The sequence below is a fragment of the Nilaparvata lugens genome, chromosome 13 (assembly GCF_014356525.2).
Source record: "Nilaparvata lugens isolate BPH chromosome 13, ASM1435652v1, whole genome shotgun sequence".
Lineage (NCBI taxonomy): Eukaryota > Metazoa > Arthropoda > Insecta > Hemiptera > Delphacidae > Nilaparvata > Nilaparvata lugens.
Window position 1 is genome coordinate 26,372,513 of NC_052516.1, and position 19,335 is coordinate 26,391,847.

General features: G+C 35.5%; 1 protein-coding gene across 1 annotated transcript in view; it reads left to right on the forward strand.

Annotated features, from left to right (window-relative positions):
- LOC111049617 (maltase A3) overlaps positions 1–17,943 on the forward strand; it is a 40,015-nt gene extending 22,072 nt beyond the window's left edge. Inside the window, 5 exon segments of the mRNA XM_039440183.1 lie at positions 6,195–6,393; positions 8,457–8,712; positions 11,327–11,522; positions 14,956–15,102; positions 16,678–17,943. Coding sequence (XP_039296117.1) covers positions 6,195–6,393; positions 8,457–8,712; positions 11,327–11,522; positions 14,956–15,102; positions 16,678–16,786 — 907 coding nt within the window. The 3' untranslated portion in view covers positions 16,787–17,943.
- The last annotated feature ends 1,392 nt before the right edge of the window (positions 17,944–19,335 follow it).

The window sequence follows — 19,335 nt, forward strand, 5'->3', positions numbered from 1 at the left end:
TTGGTCGACTTGGGTGACCTTGTGGTGAAGGGCGGTGAAGAGTCGCCATTTTTATACTACTAAGATGCTGTGTTCCAGAGTCGCCATTTTTATACTACTAAGACGCTATGGGTGACCTTGAAACCCAATTGTTACCTTTGGGACAACTCAAGGTTGCCCTGACTTGAGTTGTCCCAAACAACTGACCTTGGGACGGTTTTTTGCTATGGGATGGCCTTGAAAATAAAATGGGAACCTTCGGTTGCGCCAGACTTCCCATTTTTATTCTACTCTCAAGTCACAAATCATTTCAAGTCATTCCGTGAGATTCATTTGGGAGGTGAGATATCGTGTACACAGTTGCATATACACTCATACACACACACACACACACACACACACACACACACACACACACACACACACATGGAACGTATAGAAATTTAGAAATTGGGGTACCTTAATTTTTTTCAGAAAGCAATACTTTCCTTACCTATGGTAATAGGGCAAGGAAAGCTAAAACGGAAATTCAGTTGTAATAAGAATGACTGTGTAGTTACTATTTATACAAAAAATATATAGTATATTATTTTTATAACTCATTTCTTAGTAAAGAACTATTTGGGATTTCGCTCAAGATGTTCACCCATTGAGCATATAGCCTACACGCTTTGACTTTTCACCTTATTGCCAATGTTCTTGGGGTATGGTAAGAGACCTTCTGTTCATTCTTATCCACACAGAATGTTACGCAGCTCAAGGATAATCTACTAGTTTGTAGCCTATACCGAATGAGTAGGGCTGCCAACTTCCTGCAAGAAAAGAAAATTTTCCAAAACAAAAACAATTACATTAGGGAAACAGGACTGTAAAATCACTCTGTAGTTTAATTCTCCACTAGCAGGTAACCCGTGCTCCATAAGGGTCTATTTTAAAACTTTACAAACTGAAAAATTGACGTAATGAAATCTTGGAAAATTCGAAATAGGCCTATAACCGTCCTCGTTTAATTAAGAATCTTCATGCAAAATTTCAAGTTAATCTGTCCAGTAGTTCAGATGTGATGATGCATCAAACATAATTTTCCTATCCCGTACGTGTATAAGCCAGTTCTTAGAAAGAAAAATAAAAATCTTAGTACCCTTTCTTGAAATATTTAATCACAACATGTTTCGGACATTGATGCCATTTTCAAGTGATATGAAATAAAATAATATATTTAGTAATATATGTAGTGATATTTTTATTTTTCTTTCTACTTCTATAAAAGTATCTCTATACAAAAAAATAGATAAGCCAGTTCTTCCCTTTATTATAGCATAGATTATGCAAGGATTTATTCAATTTGTTGCTGGTAGATTTCAACGTTTGACATCAACTCAGCCTGGTCATGGAACGAAGAGAGGAAACAATTCTACTTGCATCATTTCCTAAACAAACAGCCCGACTTGAACTACAGGAACGAAAAAGTGAAAAGGGAATTTGAGGTAAAGCAGCATTCAAATTATAACACATATATGAGACAAGTCACAATGTTTGTTTGACAATGCAGAAAAATATTCTATAATATCTCAATTTTTTGAATCAGTATAGCTTAGTGCGAAGATAACCGTAAGAAAGTACAATCAGTACAATTAAATAGGAGAGGATGGGTATTTTCAAGCTACTGCGAAAGTATCAAATTTGGTGGCCCAGATTTGGATTTACTCGATATCATTCTTCCTGTTGTAACTGGCACTGCGCAAACGGCACTTCTTCGTATTTTTCTTCTTCTTCTTCCAAAAAATGACCTCCACAACAACACAGAAATTTCAACAGAAGTCACAAAAGTTTGATAAAAATACAGTTGAATGTTATCTTTGACAAAAAATTAATGAAATTGATTCAAAGAAATTCTGACATTCTGGTTGCAAAAAGGAGAGGATGGGTTTAGGGTGGACGCAGTGAACTTCCTGGTTGTAAACAGTGCTTACAGAGATGACGCTTATATTGATGAAACCTGCTCCGAAGAATATCTATGATAACCTGAATTATACAGAAACGGAGGACCAGCCAGAATCGTTTGAGATTCTTCGATCATGGAGGAAACATATTGATGAATATGGGAGAACTCATGGATCTGGCAAAAAGTAAGTGTCAATAATACTTTGTCACGTTATTTTTGTCAATAACGAGTTGCCCTGCTTGGCTGCAGTCGGTAGAGCATGAATAATAAAATATATAACCCTTATTGTGGTTCTTAGAATATAAATAATACCAATTTTCTTACTGGCTCGACCAGGAGAGCTCCCGTAGTTCTCTGCTCTTGCCGGTTACTGACGTCGGCTGCTCCAACAGTTCACAATTTCTGTGACTGATTTTTCGAGATCCGCAATTATAGATGCGAGAATTTGCGCTGATACAACTTAATGCTATAATTTTGAAATTCTTCTGGTCGTATTTAATGATATTGGATAATTTTTTATATAAGTCTCTGGAACGTATTATTTCCAAGGATTTGATTATCAATGCTGTATTATCGCTGTCTTAACCAACTTATTCGGTGAAGAATATAGTCGGATGGTAATCTTATTAATATTTCAATACTGGTAACTGGATAGATTATAACGAGATTGGTAATGCATGGAGATAGGCAAACAAATAAAGGAAACACCATAAAAATGGTATAAATATATACACAAATATCAACGAATAAATATATATATATATATATATATATATATATATATATATATATATATATATATATATATATAGAGAGAGAGAGAGAGCAACAAGCAAAAACAGTAAAAATAAGAACAAAAAATATATATCGAAAAAAGTATCACAGAATAGCTCACTTATTAGGTCTCAGTTTTTAGCACGAAAAGTTACCATGTGCTTCTTAAATCATCAATCATATGCATTTAGATTATGCAGCTCAGTTATCGACTAGCTGTTGCTTAAAATATACATACCTTCTTTCCAAATTAATAAAAGTAATTAATTAATAAAATATAAATCTCAAATATATTAATATATATATCTCAGGGCTAAAGGTTCGGCCTCTGATGGAAAATAGATAAATCAATTCATCCAGTGAACATGAGCTTCATTTATATCTTTATAATTTACTAATAAAATTAATGATCGAGTGAGCATATATATTATAACTTTAAATGTAAATATTTATTTCATTGGTGTATACTTAGACATGTAAGTCTGATATATAGTTCTTAATTAGTAAAATACATTTTTGTACTTTTCAAGACTTGTGCAAGTTTTATATTAATTTCAATATTTATATAACCTTTTGACGAGCTAGCTTTTCAAATCTTGTTTCACTCGAAGCACTGAGGGCGCCTTAGATTTATATATTCTCGTTAATTATCTCTCATGTGCTGAAATTCACAAGATGGCGATCTGAATTACCCATCGTCTTGGGTTTTCTGGTGGCCAAAGTCATCATCTCCAAGGGAATAAATAAATATCTGAATGACTTACGCCTTAATATGGCATCACTAAGTCATGAAAATTAATTATTGAATTTAAACTCAAATCTTTCAAACGTACAATTACTGATAAAAAAGGGACTTGTGCTCTATAAATTTAGTGGCGTTCCATGGTGGCATCTGGCAAGCAAGTGAGCTCTGATCTACCCCTATTTTCTATGATCATACTTCTGTATTCCAAATTTGCATATATTAAAATATTCAACTACTATGCCATTATATAATCAAATAGTCCGTGCCAATCTGCTAGGCTATTACCAATCTCCTATGTATTACATTTTATAATTACTCAGATTGCATTCGATATATGAACTGAGTAGTGATAATTTACAAATTCTTATCATTCATATAAAATTGGGGTGTTATTTTTGAATCGACTCGTTATTACTGCCAATCAATCACTGCAATTTGATTGGTTCATCTAAAAATTACAAATGTATCCATGCGCCTAATAGAATATACATACTTCCTTAATATTTTTATTTATTTTATGTATTTTGTACATGCTCATTTTATACAATAAATTTTTATAAGCTTATTAAGTTTTTTTTCCATTTACAATAGCATGCCATGTGGTTACCAAATCCTCTAGTTGAATGCTATTTGTTTACAACAAGAGTTTGCCAAAGTTGTCTGGCTAAATTTCAAATTATATGGCTTGATCGATTATTTAGGTTGCCGACCCGTAAGTATTATAGCCTAACCTCAAAATTTCAATATTTTATATAATTCAATAAATAGTAAATAGAATTCTTTTCTATTTGACTATTCAAATTGTAGCCAGGATACCCATTATTATCTAATCTCTCACTTGTTGATATCGCACCCGGCGATAATAGAGCAGCTGTTTGCTCGAGACCTATAAAATCTTTTCATTAAGTGATTTTGCTTGCTAATCAAAAATAATTTGTTACAACTTTTACCACATAGTCCATATAAGAAATAAAAACACACATATATTGTCAAATTCCACAGTTTTATTTGGTACAGGACCAATGGTCTCGTGATCACAAAGTCACATTTCACAGGTCACAGGTCCATATAAGATCCAGGCTTGTGAGTTGTTAATGAAAAAAAGCAAGATAAGATGAGAGATGGGAGATAGGTGGACCCTCCAATCACCGATTACATTGAACATCAATGTAGACAGTATGTCTACTAACGTCGAAAATCATACAGTCTGGGTCCTTCAGTTTTGCCTATCGGCGGTGGGCCGCTAGGCTACAATACTATAGTGAGGTCCACGTTATAATGGCAGTATAGAAAGATAGGAGTGAAACGTTGCCAAGTCTCTCCATTTTGCCACTGAGTGTACACAGCTGTTACTCAATTCATCTCATTAAATTTGATATAATTATAATTATCATTTCCTTGACAAAATAATCAATTTAATTTCAAATTAATCAAGAGAATATATTTTTTCATAATTTGATTTGAAAATTTGCTTTCATAACTGGGATCAGATTTTTATTTCTATACAAAACTGAATTGGCGGCTAATTTAAAAAGCTGTGATACAACAATATGAATTTCAAAACAACAGAAATTGAGTTATTTGGTTGGTATTCTATTCCAATTTCTTTTAAAAATAATAGAGAAATAGAGATCCTATTTAAAATAAGTAATTTTAATGGAAATAATTCTGAAATAACCTTTCAATATTATTTATACTGGTACAAGTAGGTCTAACCTATACGTGTAGGCTAACTGAAGCATGGATGAAGTTCAGGATGGTTAGTTATCAACTTTTAAAATGTCATTCCAGGTATTTTTATTTGTGATTCTCATACAGTAATGTCTAAAGATTATTTTATTGTTTCAAAAATACATTTTAAGTGAACTATACGACTTGTGTACTCAAGTATTTTGATAGAATGAAGAAAAAAATGGCGGCTGAGAATTGTTTGTTTACTTTTGTACAGTCATTGTCAAAATTAAAAATAAAATATTGTGGCAAACTGACAACATTGCAAAGCGAGAAAGATATAGCTATCTGTTTTGTTGTATGATAGAAAAGGACAGCAGCAGTATTGTTAATCGTACACTGCCATTATAACGTGGACCTCACTATTCCCGTTCCAAAACATCAAACATTTTTGAAAACTCATCTTTCCTTAAGCAACAGATGCTCTTTTGTATCTTCTTAAAAACAACGTGATGCATCTGAGAAGATACACACGATCAGCAATACACAAGTGTCAGCTGATAGGCTGTGTTGTGTTGAAAGGACGTAACTCCATAAAGCTCCTTATGTATCTTCTCAAAAGCAACGTGTTGCATCTGAGAAGATACACAAGGAACTTTTTGGAGCTACATCCTTTCAGCACAACACAGCCTATCAGCTGACACTTGTTCAACATGCTCTTTCCATTGCTGGTGATATGTTGAAAATCTCTCATTCATGAAGAATCTCTGTGTGTTCATTCAAGGAAACTCTGTAGGGAGCTTCCTCCATCCAGGAATCTAGGGTTTCTGAAGCCTGTTGTTTTTGCAAAGCTGTGAATATTACCCCGCGAACCATTCCCTGCCTATATGCCATTTCAAAGTCTCGGAGGCAAAGCTACGGGACGCCTACTGTACTTAGAGCTCACAGATGATTCAAGTTGACTTTCATCCACCAAATTTTGTAATCATATTCTTCATATCACCATTCATAGTAATTTCACATCACTATTTCTAGTAAACTCTTTGTAAATTGCTTGTAAATTTGTTGCGTGGTTTACAGAGTGATGATCACGGAAGCCTACACAACTATAGAGAAAACCATGTTGTATTATGGTAATGAGACTCATCCCATCTCCCAGTTGCCATTGAATTTCAAACTTCTGACCATCATCAAACCGGAACTCAGTGCCTTCAATCTGCACAGAACGATCGACAGTTGGCTGGCCAATATGCCTGCTGGCAAGTGGGCCAATTGGCAAGTGAGTAATCATCAGCCTCATTTTTACTTTCCTTGCCCTATTACCATAGGTAAGGAAAGTATTGCTCCCCGAAAAAAATTAAAGTACCCCAATTTCTAAATTTCTATACGTTTCAAGGTCCCCTGAGTCCGAAAAAGTGGTTTTTGGGTATTGGTCTGTATGTGTGTGTGTGTGTGTGTGTGTGTGTGTGTGTGTGTGTGTGTGTGTGGTGTGTGTGTGTGTGTGTGTGTGTGTGTGTGTGTGTGTGTGTGTGTGTGTATAATTGTATGTGCGTCTGTGTACACGATATCTCATCTTCCAATTAACGGAAATTTGGAACTTGAAGTCCTTACAATATAAGGATCTGACACGAACAATTCAAGATGGCGGCTAAAATGGAGAAAATGTTGTCAAAAACAGGGTTTTTCGCGATTTTCTCGAAAACGACTCCAATGATTTTGATTAAATTTATACCTAGAATAGTCATTAACGAGCTCTATCAACTGTCACCAGTCCCATCTGTAAAAATTTCAGGAGCTCCGCCCCATGTATGCAAAGTTTGATTTTAGATTCCCAATTGTCAGGCTTCAGATACAATTTAAACAAAAAATTTTGAGTGGAAAAGATTCAGCATGAAAATCTTTCTCTAAAAACATCTACATGTTCTGTTGATGTTCAGCAACATTTCCACCTAAAATTGAAAATAAGCTCGAAATTCGAGAAAATATGTTTATCCAATTGCAAACTGTTGGCAACTGTTGATTTTATTAAAAATGATTCACTATGCAGAGATAGCAGACCTCGTGTGTCTACAGCGTTATTACCCCGTCAGCAGCTGGCTTTAAATAGTCGACTTGAGATGCGCGGGAGCACTAGCGTCAGGTGATCAATTTTCATAACGGCAAGGAAAGTTGTGTGAGTGCGCCACACCAGATTTTTTAGTAACTAGCAGGTAACCCGTGCTCCGCGAGAGTCAAATTTAAAACTCGACAAACTGAATACTTGACCTACTCAAATCTTGAAGAATTCTAAATAGGCCTTCCTTGGCGAGTTAATAATCTATATGCAAAATTCCAAATTTTGTAATATTTTATTTCTTCTCATTTCTTAAGAGTGGTCATAGATGAAATATTGTATTCAGCGGTTTCAGATTTTTAATCAGACGTGATGATGTATCATTCGTGAATTTCCTATCCAATACGTGTACAAGCCAATTCTTAAATATAAAGAAAATAAAAGCTATTTTATTTCTTTTATATTTATATTACAAGTAGCCCTCTACAGATAAAAAGCCAATTCTTATCTTTTTATACTATATATATATATATAATATATATATATATATTATATATATAATATATATATATATATATATATATATATATATATATATAATATATATATATATTATATATATATATATAGATTGTATAGATGATAGATAAATGATTTATTATTATCTTTGAGTGTGAATAACTTTTGAACATTTTGAGATATCGATGTGCGGTTTTCAACATTTCATTTTCTCAAAATCAAAGTCATGACCACCTTCACATAAAAAAATCAAGTTGGATTCGAAATGCCGGTTCCTAGATGATGGACCAAAACTCTGATGCAAGAAAAAGTAGATATTTCTATTCGAATAGAATCCCCAATCAGACCTATTGTCAAATTTCCCTTTTAAAAGAAATATTAAGCTGTTTTCATACTTCTGATAAACTCTGTATGTAGTGTAGATATGGATGAAGAGGATATATAGATAGGAGAAGAATAAGAAAATTGAAAATAAAACCGTTGAATACAATAAAATGTTATCCATGGCCATTCTGAAGTAAAGTTAGCGAAGTATTACAAACTGGAAGCATGACAAATTTAATTGAAACCTTGACAGAAATCTCAAGTTAATCAGTCCAGTAGTTTAAACGTAATAATGTGTGTTTCTTATCCCGTACGTGTTTAAGCCAATTTTGAACAAGTACGTTTTTGGGAACTACGGTATCATGTCACATTCATCCAGTACCAATATCATTCCATTACAGGAAAAAATATTCCCATTTTTTGATCTATCGTCTTATCATCTCTAGGTTGGTAACCACGACAACCCCAGGGTTGCCAAACGTTTTGGCGCGGAAATGATAGACTCGTTCAACATGCTGGTAGCCCTGCTGCCGGGTACTGCAGTAACGTACTACGGGGAAGAGCTTGGAATGGAGGACGTCTTCGTCAGGTGGGACCAAACCAAGGATCCACAAGGCTTAGTTCTTGGCAAAGAGAAGTATGTGACCAAGTCACGTGATGGATGTCGCTCCCCCATGCAGTGGAATGATTCCATCAGTGCAGGTAAACTAAAAAGAATATATAGAAAATCAGTGAAAAAATTTGAAATTCCAGTAGAAAAACACATGACCATATAAGACTGACCACTAATTGCAGAACTTGCATGATAAAACCAACATTTTGATTTGGACAGTATAGTATAAATTGGAAATGGGACAGTTTTGGGCATGAGCCTGTTGTGCCTTTCCTCGTATTAAGTATTTGTACACAATGTGATAACTGAATAAATAAACATGCAAGATTCATGATTATTGAACGAAAATCTGAATTAAATGCTGTTAATCACCCCGAAGAAATTTATTCTCCTACTGCTAGTGCCTAAATACGTTCCGATATCTTATTTAAAGCCAGGTATGCAGGTTTTTAAACCATGATATTCTTCTTCTTTATGAAAGACTTTTGCTACTGTAAAAATTGACAACAGGGTTGACAGCTAGGTAGGAATACAATGAGATCCACTCTCCAAGAATTATTCGCCAGCCCGGGAATCGAACCTGGTACCTTCTAATTGCTAGTCGGGTAAGCACACCCTTAAACAAAACTGACTTCTTACATTGTTACATAATAACATCGGAAGGCTTTGAGCAAAATTTTATTGAGTTTAGACTTCTATATTTCCGATTTTTCTTGTTTACTTTCTATTTGAGGCTGAATTATTCTTGTATCATTATAGATTTTGATTTTTCAGTGGTTACTTTATTCTTTTTTGTTGTTTATTTTATGTTAGGAGCCTCTCGCCAATGACAAAGATGCATGTGTGTGTGTGTGTGTGTGTGTGTGTGTGTGTGTGTGTGTGTGTGCGTGCATGATCAACATGCATGTACATGCTTGTTTATCATGCAAGTTGTGCCGTTAGTGGCCAGCCTAAAGTGAATTATACCATAGCCATCTCTAATACAAGGCCGCGGCCTACGATATTGCAACGTCGCAGTGTAGGCCTAGAATCTAATACATTATTGGTGAAAACGATTTTTGAAAATACCAGCTGATCTTTTTCACCAATCATGTAAATTGTAGGCCTACACTGCAATGTTTGCAATATCGTAGGCCGTGGCTATTATTATACTGATTCATATGAGTAATAAATAGGGACGGTACACAATGAAACGTTAAAATATGAATATCAATGGGGAGATAAGACTGAGTTTTAATTGAGTTCCTCAGATGAATCGAAATTAAGGAATTCTCGATAACTCTAAAATAAATAAACTGATTCATAATATACAGGATCGATACACAGTGATATTTTGAAATATGGATATCGTTGGAGAGATAAGATTCAGTCTGAATTGAGTTCTTCATGAACCAAGACGAAACCAAGGTATTTTTATCCTGGTGAGAGTCAGATAAGCCAAAAGTTCCAACTCTATAAAGCTTCAAGTGGCAATGGTGTGGGCACAACAGTTTTTTAGTTGCTGAGAAAGAGTTAGTTCCAACTCTTTAAAGTTCCAACAGCAAAGGGTGTGTGAACATCAGTTATTTAGTTACTGAGAAAGAATCAGTTCCTCCAACTCTATAAAGCTCCATCTGCAAAGGGTGTGGGCACATCAGTTATTTAGTTGCCGAGAAAGAATCAGTTCCTCCAACTCTATGAAGCTCCATCTGCAAAGGGTGAGGGAACATAAGTTATTTAGTTGCTGAGAAAGAATCAGTTCCTCCAACTCTATAAAGCTCCATCTGCAAAGGGTGTGGGCACATCAGTTATTTAGTTGCCGAGAAAGAATCAGTTCCTCCAACTCTATGAAGCTCCATCTGCAAAGGGTGAGGGAACATAAGTTATTTAGTTGCCGAGAAAGAATCAGTTCCTCCAACTCTATGAAGCTCCATCTGCAAAGGGTGTGGGCACATCAGTTATTTAGTTGCCGAGAAAGAATCAGTTCCTCCAACTCTATGAAGCTCCATCTGCAAAGGGTGTGGGCACATCAGTTATTTAGTTGCCGAGAAAGAATCAGTTCCTCCAACTCTATGAAGCTCCATCTGCAAAGGGTGAGGGAACATAAGTTATTTAGTTGCTGAGAAAGAATCAGTTCCTCCAACTCTATGATGCTCCATCTGCAAAGGGTGAGGGAACATAAGTTATTTATTTGCTGAGAAAGAATCAGTTCCTCCAACTCTATAAAGCTCCATCTGCAAAGGGTGTGGGCACATCAGTTATTTAGTTGCCGAGAAAGAATCAGTTCCTCCAACTCTATGAAGCTCCATCTGCAAAGGGTGAGGGAACATAAGTTATTTAGTTGCTGAGAAAGAATCAGTTCCTCCAACTCTATGAAGCTCCATCTGCAATGGGTGAGGGAACATAAGTTATTTAGTTGCTGAGAAAGAATCAGTTCCTCCAACTCTATAAAGCTCCATCTGCAAAGGGTGTGGGCACATCAGTTATTTAGTTGCTGAGAAAGAATCAGTTCCTCCAACTCTTTAAAGTTCCAACAGCAAAGGTTGTGTGCAAATTAGTTTTAGTTGCTAAGGAAAATTTGGTGAGAAATCGCTTGTGTTCCAATCCTCACCAGCAATTTTTCAGCAATGAATTGACTAGGAATCACTTGTGTTTCACTTTTTTGCAACTAATGTGCTCAGGCTCTTAACGAGTTCTTCTAATACAATTTGTGTTCTTTTGAAGGGTTCTCAATTTCGGAAACAACATGGCTGCCCGTCCACCCCAACTACTGGCATCTGAACGTCGAAGCTCAAAGGAAAGCTGAGAGAAGTCACTTGAAAACCTACAAACTTCTTATGCAAGCTAGGAAAACTGCTACCATACAACTAGGAAAGTACCATGCATTTCACCAGGGAGAAAACATGTTCATATTCACCAGGTAAATGTTTGAGTACACATGAGACCTGTATAAGTACAATTTAGTTGAACGAGCCTTAGCGAGGTCTCACTTTTGACTTACGAAGTCGTTGTCCATCTGTTTTTATGTTCTACAATAACTTCGTCGTCGTCGTTGTCTTCTTACAGGGGTAGGCATTAATACCTGTTCCGCCTTCAAACATTCTCCCACCTTTTTCTTGGTCTGCCAATACTTCTCCTCCCTTCTGGCTTGTAAGCAATGGCAGCTTTCGGGATTCTTCCATTTCCCATTCTCTCAACGTGTTCTTTCCACTGTTGTCGATTCCCGTCAACTTGTTGAGATATGGAGATTACATTGAGCTCTCTACGGATATCGATACTATAAAGCCTGTCCTCTCTGGTGCATCCCTTCACTGACCTTAAAAATCTCATTTCGGCCGCCTGTAACCTGCTCCACTCCCTTCTCTTTGGTACCCAGGTTCAGAGCCATACAAAAGTGTAGGGACGGCCATTACTTTATAAAATTTGAGTTTCGTCTCTTTTCGGGCTTTATTTTTGAGAGTTCTGTTAATAGTTCCGCATATGTACTGGAATTTGTTAATTTTTGCATTCAAGTCGTGGTCTTCCTCGTATGTAATATCACATCCTAAATATTTGAAATGTGATACCTGTTCCAGTATTCTGTTATTGAGAACTATTTTAGAACGTATTGGAGACTTTCCCAGAAACGCCATCACTTTTGTTTTGTGCAAGGAAATCTTCATGTTATATTCTGAGCTCAGGAGATGGAGTTGATATATTGCTCTTTGCAGATTGTCCTCTGATTCCTGCAATATTACTTGATCATCTGCAAACCATAATGAATTGACAGCAATATTGTGTGTTAGTTGTATACCTGGGTGAATTTGTTGCTTCCACTTCCTACAAAGGTCGTCCGCATAAATATTGAAGAGAGTTGGTGAGAGAGGACAACCCTGTCTCAAACCAACATTGATAACAATTTCTTCTGACTGGGAGCCTGAGCAGTCTAGGATTATTTTTGTCCCACTGTACAAACTCTTGATGACTTCGACTAAATGAATTGGGAAACCTCATTTGATCAACTTATCTAACAATAATTGACGATTGACTTTATCAAAAGCTTTTTCGTAGTCCACGAATGCAAGGTGTGTCTCTAAATTGAATTCTACTCTTTTTGCTATGATCTGTTTCAATGAGAAAACATCGTCCATACATGATCGGCCCTTTCTGAAACCAGCCTGCTCCTCTAGTAGAAGTACATCAGAGATTTTCCGAAGTCTATTGTTCAGAATTCTGCTGTACAATTTATAGACATTGCTCAACAAGCATATACCTCTATAATTATTCGGGTCTTTTCTGCTCCCCTTCTTGAATAGAGATATTACTAAAGCCTTTCTCCACTCCTCAGGCACATAACGTGATGTCCAGCACATGTTGATTAGATGAAGCAGTCGAAATTTCAGTAATGTTCCGCCATATTTTAAAAGCTCCATATTTAGCAGATCCACCCCAGTTGCCTTCCTATTTTTCGTTTTATTGAGGGCTTCTTCCAACTCATCAATGCTTATGAGATCAACATCACTCACTGGATCCATCCGCTGGTCAATACTTTCCATGACTGGCAAATCTTGGTCATACCACAGTTCTTTGTAGTGTTCAATCCATTCATGTTTGCTCACATTTTTTATCTCAGCCATTTCTTTGACCGTACTATTAAGGTGTCTCATCCATTTGTAAGCAACTTCCTGCCTGCCATGAAGGTCATCTTCTATTCCTGAGATGTATCTGTCCCATGAATCTTCATGTGCTTTCCTAACAGTTGTTTTCGCTATATTACGTTTGAGCCGATAATTTTCTTTCGTGTGGTCTGTTGGTGACTGAAGGAGTTCCTTGTATGCTTTTTTCTTGTCTGCAATAGCTTGAGAAATCTCGTCGTTCCAAATTTTCAAACCTTTTCGTCTTTTAACAATTTTTTTCGTGCCAAGTATTTCATGGGCTACTTCTTTGATAGTGTCTTTGATATTCTTCCATTCGCCTTCAATTGTTGCTGCTGTCGGTCTTGTAGAGAGCCTTTGTGTTAGTCTTGTCTGATATAAAGTTCTTATACTCTCGGTTTGCAAAAGATACACTTTGAATACGTTGTTATCCGCTTTGTTTTGAGGTTTACTCGCTTTCCTCCATCTTGTCCACAAATTAATTTTGGAAACCACGAGGAAATGGTCACTGGCTACATCACTACCTCTATAAACTCTGGTATCCTGAACCTGTCCGGACAGTTTCTTGTTCACAATCACATAGTCAATCAGAGATCTGTATCCTCTCCCTGTCCAGGTATATTTGTGTATGTCTTGTTTTCTAAAGAATGTATTTGTGATCTTCAGCTCATTGTATGTGCAAAAGTCTCGCAACTGTCTACCATTCTCATTCAGGTGATATTCCCCAAATGTTCCTACCACCTGTGGAATCGGCTGGTTTCCTACTCGAGCATTCAAATCTCCAGCTACAATCACATAGTCTGCTTTGTTGCATGCGGTCAACTGTTTCTGTAATTCTTCATAGAATTCTATCGTAGCCTCTTTTTTTCCTTCTTCAGGAGCATATGTGCCAAATAAAGTCAAGTAACCTCTGTCCATCTTGAATCGGACCCTTATTATTCTTTCACTAAGAAAGGAGTAACTCTCTATTCTATTTTTTTTCCATCTCTGATCAACCAAGACCATCACTCCAGCGCTAGCTCTCCTATTTTGGTCTACTCCACTCCAAATTTCAATGAACTCTCCCCAATCTTTTGTTCCCTTCAGCTTCTTCTTAGTCACAATAACTTTAGAAAGAATATATTGATCAACCAGCTTCAAATTTCCAATAAGTATTCTTCGAACTTTTATACAGGTCAAGTTTGTTGGACAACAAAATTGACTCACTCCTTCGTCCTTTCTAAGGATATAAAAATAGCATTGAAAGTGCATAAGAAAACCATTTTTGTGATTTAGTCAGCTGAAGAATTCATTGCATGTATTTTCCACAGATTTTCCATTCATTCATAACATCAGTTGAGGCTATTTGGGACCATCACACACGCAGTCCTTCTCAGCTAGTTTTATATATAATATAATTCAAAACTTTTACATCAACAAACTGAAGGGTTGATATCAATGTGCGTTTTTCGCCATTATATTTTCTCTAGGAACTCTGTATCGAAATCATGTGTCACACGACCACCTTCTTATTTCAAAGAATTAATTTGGATTCAAAACGACAAAGATGTTGAAGTGACAGAGTGATTTTTGAAAAGTAATTTTCCATTTCAAATAGGATCCCCAATGATACCATCTGTCAAATTATTCTTGATATAGAAATATTTAGCTGTTTCCATGATTTTCATCAACTTTGTATAATTTAAAGTTGCGGGTTTAAAAGATTTTATACTTTTGCAGGACTTTAGCAGATAATCCCAGTTATGTGGTGTTGATCAACCTGAACTCAGAAGTGTACAGACCAGATTTATCGAAAGTCGTGATTCCAGGATCACCTGATAGACTTTATGTCTACACATCCAGTCTCAGCGCAGTTCAGAAACGGGGGTGAGGAGTCGCTTAAGACATTCAAAATTATATTGGGCTGTATCATAGAAAAACTTCACATTATAATGGCAGTATTTGATTAACATTGATGTTTCTATCGTAGTCTATCATTCGACAAAGCAGATAGCGCTATCCTTTTCTAGTTCTGCAATGTAGCCAGATCAGCCTTTTGAAATGTGAAAAGGTAATTCGTTAACAAAACATTCAATCTTAATTATGAGAATTTACTATTTAATCACATGAATTATATTCTCTTGACGAATAAAATTTAATTGATTAGAATACAATTGATATCAATTATTGATAAAAGAATACAAACTATAAAACTATTAGTACATGTTTATTTGAAACTAGCCGTCGGGCTCGCTTCGCTCGCCATATCCGTCTAGCCAGGGGGCTCCGCCCCGTGGACCCCCGGTTGGGTCGTCCAAGAATAGGATCAGCAGGCTCCGTCGCTCGCCTGCATTTTTCATTTGAGCATTTTATCATATGTTAGGACGATCCAGTCGGGAGTCCAGACTAAACGTCTGGCTAAACGGATATGGCGAGCGAAGCGAGCCTGACGGCTAGTAATATAATATTCCCAGGAATAGCTCTGATTGAAGTAGCAGTGCCCAATCAATTTTTCCGCGATAAATGCATTTCAATCTTCAACTTGGTGCCAATCTAACAAAGTCAACTCAACTTAATGCCAACCTGACAGAATTATTAATTTAGTTACCAGTTAACAACTGTTTCGAAGAGGTACTCTCTCTAGATTTTAGTTCTATATTAACATATGGTATGGGCATTTTCCAATAATAATTAAGAGAATAAGGAGAATATACATGCTGAAAGACGAACTTTAAACCCTTAAAAACCACCCTTAGAGTTGAAATATTGCCAAAAGATTTCTTAGTGCGCCTCTAAAGGGTCAACTGAACATACCTACCAAATTTGAACGTTTTTGGTCCGGTAGATTTTTAGTTCTGCGAGTGAGTGAGTGAGTGAGTCAGTCAGTCAGTCAGTCAGTCAGTGAGTGAGTGCCATTTCGCTTTTATATAATATAGATGTACTTTTATAACCTGATGATGGTGTAAACACTGGAACTAGTTGTTTGTATTCCGATTCAATTATTTTATTAATTTCAAAGGGTACTATAATTTTATTACAATAATAGAAGAAATAAAGCCTGAGTTCATGCATATTTAATGAAAACATAAAACCTTTAGATTCAAGCATTGAATTGAACATATCCTTTCAAATTTTCCCTAGCGTTAAAAGTAAACTTAGGAGGAATCCTGACAGGATTCTCCCTTATTAAGAAGCTTTACAATATCGACACACATTCTAAGAATGATACATCAAGGCTCGATTTCTAGGAGACTTATCAAATGTTATGAATCATTTAAATTCTCGCCCTGATTTCAAAAATTTATTACAGAATAACCGTTTGACATAATAATTTAAATCTGGCGCTGTTACATAGGTTAGTGTTAGTATTTTTTGACCAATAGATGGCGCTAGTGGAAATAAGTTTGAAATCAGGGCAAGACTTTATGCTCACTCTGTATTATTATTTCAATTTGTTTGCAGGGATATAGTGATGACATCTGGGAGTGACCTTGTGCTACGCCCCAAAGCCTCCCTTGTTCTGACGTCACAGGCTATTGACGAAGAGCCTTCCGCCAGCAACAACCCATAATGAGTAAACAATAGTTCAAATTATTATGTGTTATCTTATCTCTATGATTGTCTGTTATCTCTATATTCACTCCTTTTCAAGCCGTGTCCACACTGAACAAATGTTTGACATACATGTTCAGCAAACATATTCGTTGACGGACTCAGGGACAAACATTCTGAAAAGTTTGGACAATCATTATTTGTTAAACAAAAATTAACTGTTTTTCCAAACATTTTTCGTGTTTGCTGTAAAACATAAAACTTGTTCCCCCACTTACAAATATTTTGTTTGGTGACGCAACCATACTGGCCACGGGCAAACATTGTTTGTCAAACATAATCAAATTTGCCCAAACTTTTTCAACAAACATGTTTGTGGAACATTTGTTCGGTGTGGACACGGCTTCAGAAATTATTTTCTCGATGTACAGTATCTGAATACTATACTCAGCTTAGATGTTACATGACTCTATTTTGATGTTCTAGAAATATGTTCTCCGCAAACTCTGTAAGTTGAAACTAAATTGAAATAGTCAGTGATTAAAACAAGAAAATTATCACAACTTATTAGGTGAGGAAAGCCTTGGTCTTGCCCATCTGCAGTGGGGTTATCGGAAGTAATTTCGAGTCGTGTAATTTGGTATAAATTTAATAGTTTAAAAGTAATTCGGGATGTCGAGGATTTAGGTTATCAAGTCAGAAAGGTATGGGATACGGTGTCCTCCTCTTGAAGAACCTCATTTCATATTTATTTACTTACAATAGATAACAATACATACTATATCGACAATAATTATTGTCATACAATAAAATTAACAAAATTAAATCAGATATCAGAATCTTAAAAGATCTTTCTATGATCGTGCATTTCTGCATTTTTAAGATTTTCCAAGTAGCTTATAACTCAGGAAAATGATTTTACAATTCTGTTGTGAGGTGAAGACTGTAGACTTGAGATTTTCAGAGTGTGATAGGGGGATTGTTTTAATTTCCCTAATTCCCAGTCAAGATCCACAATCTCTCAATTATTAAGTCATGAATTACTTTGTAGGTAGATTTTTTAATCGTTCCATTTTAGATGAGGCAAGAGCGTTGAAGAGATACGTGTACCGGTATCTAGTATTTCTGAAACCACTGTATCAGGACTAAGCAAGAATTAGATATTTATCACAATATTATATTATGTTAAGTTATAAGCTGTGACAATTATCTCTTATCCGATATTCGACTCTAATAGTTAGAGTTTCAGTTTTGAAGTTCTCAACATATTATTTATTCTAATATTTTGAATGTAGCTCTACAATATTATTTATTGGATCCAATAGATTGTCAATTCTGTTTGTTTTGAATAAAGGTTGATTGAGTAGAGAGAGAATTGTTGTACTTTCCCGTTTGGTTGCATCTATGAGTACATCTTAGATGGACCATATTATTATCCATTATAGATATATTATTATTTATCCATTCATGGACTATAGTCAAAATCCAGGAGCAAAACAACAGGTTATTGTTATTCTGTTGTCTATATTATCAGAAATATGTGCTTCTCTATATATTATGCGGGAAATAAAATATTTTTGAATGAATTCTGTACTTGGGATGATTGATTTAATATTCAAAAACATTAATCAATTTTCTCCACACCTATTTCATCCATGCATATTATTTCGCAAACACTTTAGAGGCAACAGGTGGAACCCACAACTGATTTTATAATAAACTATTGTTTTGAATAGTTCTTTAATATCAATTTTTTTCTCATCCTCTTGTCTTTAATACGTAAATTTAAACAGAATGTCTGTTATATTACTAACTATATTACTCACTAAAGATTGAAGTATGAGAGAAACTCTAATTATATGAAAGCACTCTTCAAAATAATAGTCTAATTCAAATAGTTTTCAAGTACTTAACAATAGAAAGAAGAACTATATCTTCTTCTGCTTGAAATTAACGATAAAAGTTATGATATCTTTTCTACGATCCTGATAACAATTCATTTATTAAATGATAAACAATAATTTCTCTCCTCGATCAAAGTTAACTACAGTAGTCAGTTATAATGAGAACCAGAGAAAAAGATAAATATGACCACCTTGGAAGACAATTATATCTTTCTAGACGTATAAATGTTCCATTTTCGTAATGATTTGACATTATCTGTTTCTCTGTCTATCCTCTCTTGATTAGTCGTCAATCTTCAAATTCCGCCACTAGATAGTGGCAGTTAATGGGCTACGCTCAGATCGTAATACAAGCCCCGCCTACTTTCCCTTGATTGGCCAACAATTGATTGTCACTCAGTTCTGAAGTCTGCCGATAGATGTCAGTAGTAACTTGAACAATAAACAAGTTGATTGAACAATCAGGAACAAGTTGCTCTTCACAATTTCAAGTATTTTCCCTCCTGATTTGTCAACAATTTCTTATCACTTTTTTGTTCTTCAAATATATCATTTTTCTCTTACAATAGATCTGATAAATATCCTACTTCTGAGGCTTTAAACGTTTGAACACGTTCTCCATTCTATTCGCTAACATTCAAAATATAATCCAATTTGTAAACCT